The sequence below is a fragment of the Phodopus roborovskii genome, unplaced genomic scaffold (genome assembly GCF_943737965.1).
Source record: "Phodopus roborovskii unplaced genomic scaffold, PHOROB, whole genome shotgun sequence".
Classification (NCBI taxonomy): domain Eukaryota; kingdom Metazoa; phylum Chordata; class Mammalia; order Rodentia; family Cricetidae; genus Phodopus; species Phodopus roborovskii.
This window is the reverse complement of record NW_026126448.1, coordinates 5,898,710-5,903,064: the sequence shown is the minus strand read 5'-3', so window position 1 is coordinate 5,903,064 and position 4,355 is coordinate 5,898,710. Positions and strand designations below refer to the sequence as shown.

General features: G+C 44.4%; 1 protein-coding gene across 1 annotated transcript; it reads left to right on the top strand.

Annotated features, from left to right (window-relative positions):
* Positions 1–1,076: 1,076 nt before the first annotated feature.
* Positions 1,077–2,142, top strand: LOC127225179 (3'(2'),5'-bisphosphate nucleotidase 1-like). The gene has a single exon (XM_051188484.1). The coding sequence runs from the start codon at positions 1,078–1,080 to the stop codon at positions 2,023–2,025; it is 948 nt and encodes a 315-aa protein (XP_051044441.1). The 5' UTR covers position 1,077; the 3' UTR covers positions 2,026–2,142.
* Positions 2,143–4,355: the final 2,213 nt, after the last annotated feature.

Genomic DNA, 4,355 nt, shown 5'->3' with positions numbered 1-4,355 from the left:
ACCATCACAGAGCCCTCATTTAGTAGCTGATGGAAACAAAAGAAGACACCCACAGCTAAACACTGAGCCAAACTGGAATCCAGATGCAGAGAGGGAGGACAAGACCAGGCTACAGAAACCCACAGAGGGAACCCCATCGCTGGGCCTCTGCTAGAGGACAATCCTGAGTCCCTGCCTGCCAGATCTTTGATCCACATCGCAGGGCCTCTGCTGGAGGTGAATCTGGGACCAATTTGGGTTGAATCCCCCTACACACACCCTTCCCTGGGAACTCCCTGGATTGTACCCCCCAAATTGCCTGCCCTCCCCCCCACGCTGTGTCATACCCTGCCCACTGTCCCACAGCTCTGGTTGAGCACTAGAACAGAGGGCAGATCCAACAACTGTGCCACCTTCGGGGAACTTCCTGGAGCTTCTCTGAGCACACTAGACCTGCCTATCCCCAGGGGACCACCCTGAATCCCACCAGTCTGATCTCTGACCCACACCGCTGGTCCTCTGCTAGAGTTCTGGGCCCCTCCCAGAGATCCTCCTATCCCAGCGAGACCATCCTGAGTCCCTGCCTGCTGGATCTTTGACACCAATTGCTTGGCCTCTGCTGGAGCCTGATCTTCGACCCCCCCCCCCATTGCCAGGCCCCTGCCTGAGGAGAGACCACACAGAGCTTGAACCACACAGAGCTACAGACATCGAACTTCGGACCCACCTAAGCCCACCGGGAAGCATGAGGGGGGGGAGGGAGAGAGAGAGACCCCACCTCACCTACTGGAAGAAGCGATGGGAAGAAGGCAATACAAGAAAACATCTAACAATAGAAAGACAAGCATGATACCACCAGAATCTAGGGACTCTACACCAACTAGACCTGAACATCCCTAAGTAGATGAAGCAGAAGAGAAGGACTTAAAAAATATCTTCATAAAATGATAGAGGCCTTCAAAGACGATGTGAGAAAATCCCTTAAAGAAATGGAAGAAAAGACATTGGACCAGTGGACTTGGAGGAGACAGCAACGCGGGCGGCAAGCAACCCGGAGGAACAGCAGTTGGGACATGGGGCGGCTGAGTGAGTGTGTTGATGCGACTGGTAGCCTCAGAGTATTCTATTGCCCAGAAGGCAGGAACCATAGTCAGGTGTGTCATTGCTGAAGGAGATCTGGGCATCGTGCAGAAGACCTCAGCCACAGACCTGCAGACCAAAGCAGACCGCTTGGTGCAGATGAGCATATGCTCTTCCCTGGCACGGAAGTTCCCTAAACTGACAATAATAGGGGAGGAGGACCTGCCTCCTGGGGAAGTGGATCAAGAGCTGATTGAAGACGGGCAATGGGAGGAAATCCTGAAGCAGCCGTGTCCATTGCAGTATAGCGCTATCAAAGAGAAAGACCTTGTGGTTTGGGTTGACCCCTTAGATGGCACCAAGGAATACACTGAAGGTCTTCTTGACAATGTTACTGTTCTTATTGGGATTGCTTATGAAGGGAAGGCCATTGCAGGCATCATCGACCAGCCATATTACAACTACCAGAACAATGAAAAGGAGAAGTTAAGGGAGCAGAGGAAGGAAGTGAAGGCTGGCCCAGATGCTGTGCTTGGCAGGACCATCTGGGGAGTTCTGGGTTTGAGTGCTTTTGGGTTTCAGTTGAAAGAAGTGCCTGCCAGGAAGCACATCATCACAACCACCAGGTCCCATGGCAACAAGCTAGTCACAGACTGCGTGTCAGCCATGAATCCCGACAATGTGCTTCGAGTCGGGGGAGCAGGAGACAAGATCATCCAGCTGATTGAAGGCAAAGCCACTGCTTATGTATTTGCGAGTCCTGGCTATAAGAAGTGGGATACTTGTGCCCAGGAAGTTATCTTACATGCTGTGGGAGGGAAGTTGACAAACATCCACGGGAATGCCCTCCAGTACAACAAGGAGGTGAAGCACATGAACTCTGCAGGAGTCCTGGCTGCACTGAGGAATTACCAGTACTATGCTAGCCGAGTTCCAGAGTCTGTGAAAAATGCACTGACTCCCTGAGGGGCTGTTTCCCTGGAGGACTTGGTTCTCACAGTAACATGTCTTAGAACTGAATTAGAGCTCATTGACCAGTGATTTGTATCAGTAGTTAGGGACAGAAGAGGCATTAAAAATTTTACTATACATAGTCTAATACTCATATGCCTTAAGCATATAATACATTTTATTTGTCATTTCTCCTGCCTAAAAATAATTGGCCAGGTGTGGTGGCACATGTGATAGTCACACAGATATTTCAGTGGTTGAGCTGGGAGGATCACTTGAGCCCAGAGCCTCAAGACTAGACTCTACTACACAGCAAGACACTGCCTAAAATCAGAGAAAAAAAAACAAAAGGAATCTAGTTTTACCATTAGCTAACCAGACCAATTGTTTTGACATCTGGGTAAGTTTTCATTTCAATGCCTTAAGTGGTCTTTTGTTGTTGCTTTTGTTATGGTTTGCTTGTTTTTGCTTTTGTTTTTTTGAGACAGGGTTTCTTCTCTGTATAGTCCTGGCTGTCCTGGAACTCCATCTATAGACCAGGCTGGCCTCCACCTCTGCTTCTAGAGTGTTGGTATTAAAGGCATGTGCCACCACTCCTGGCTCAAGTGTTATTGTTTTTAAGTGGAGAAATGAAAGAGGATTAGTTCCAAATAACTGTCCCATCATTTATACAATCAACATTCCTGCTTGTAAACTGGATTTCTTCAAGACAGAGTCTTTGTTGTTCTTGTTGAGACAGGGTTTTTCTTTGTAGCCCTGGCTGTTCTGGAACTTGGCTCTGTAGATCAGGCTAGCCTTAAACTCACAGAGGTTGGCCTGCCTTTGCCTCAAGTGCTGGCTTTAAGGGTGTGTTTACCACTGCTCAGATAGGACCCAGAATCTTAAGTTGCATCAGAATTTCACTTTTTTTTTCACAGTAATTTTTAGAATTGATGACTCCACCAAGAATGCATATAATGAGATTATTTATGTTGATAGATTTAAGGGGGAAATTTCTTTAAAACAAATTATTATTTACTCCTAAAAAAAAAAAAAAGAAAGAAATGGAAGAAAAAAAGGAGAAAAATGGAAGAAATGAACAAATCTCTTAAAGAAAATACGGAAAGCCAAGAAAAAAGACAATTAAACAGTTGAAGGAAACAGTTCAAGACTTGAAAACTGAAATAGAGACAATAAAGAAAACACAAACTGAAGGAATGCTGGAAATAGAAAAACTAGGCAATGACCGGGAACTACAGACACAAGCATAACCAACAGAATTCAAGAGATGGAAGAGAGAATCTTAGGCACTGAAGATAAACTAGAGGAAATAAATTCATCAACCAAAGAAAATCTTAAATCCAACAAATCCTTAACACAAAACATCCAGGAAATGTGGGATACCATGAAAAGGCCAAACCTAAGAATAATAGGCGAAAAAGCCCAGCTCAAAGGTGCAGAAAACATATTCAACAAAATCATCGAGGAACACTTTCCCAATCTGAAGAAGGACATGCAAAATGAAAGTACAAGAAGCATACAGTACACCAAATAGAATGGACCAAAGAAAAAAGACCCCTCAACACATAATAATCAAAACACCTAACATACAGGATAAAGAAAGAATATTAAGAGCAGCAAAGGAAAAAGGACAGGTAACATATAAAGGCAGACATATCAAAATTACACCTGACTTCTCCATGAAAACTCTCAAGACCAGAAGGTCCTAGATAGATGTACTGCAAGTACCAAGAGTCCACGGATGCCAGCCCAGGCTACTATACCCAGCAAAACTCTCAATCACTATAGATGGAGAAAACAAGATATTCAATGACAAATCCAGCCCTACAGAAAGTTCTGGAAGGAAAACTCCAACTCAAGGAAGTTAACTATGTCACAAAGACATAGGCAATAGATAATCCCACTATACCAGAACCCAAGGGTAAAACAGGGCAAATATATTCACAATACCACTGCCAACAACAAATCTAAAGCAAACAAGCATTAACAATCAATGGTCCTTAATTTTCCTCAACATCAATGGTCTTAACTTGCCTATAAAAAGACACAGACTAACAGAATGGATACATAGATACGAAGACAGAATCCATCCTTCTGCTGCATACAAGAAACACATCTAACATTCAAAGGCAGACATTACCTCAGGGTAAAGGGCTGGGAAAAGATCTTCTAATTAAATGCACCCAAGAAGCAAGCAGGTGTGGCTATCCTAATATCTAGCAAGTTAGACTTCAAACCAAAATCAATCAAAAGAGATGAAGATGGTCATTTTGTATTCATCACAGGAGAAACCCATCAGTATAAAGTCTCAATTCTGAACATCTATGCCCCAAATAAAAAGGCAC

Excerpts from the sequence above, each read along its gene's own strand:
- LOC127225179 (XM_051188484.1), top strand. The coding sequence starts at position 1,078 with ATGCGACTGGTAGCCTCAGAGTATTCTATTGCCCAGAAGGCAGGAACC.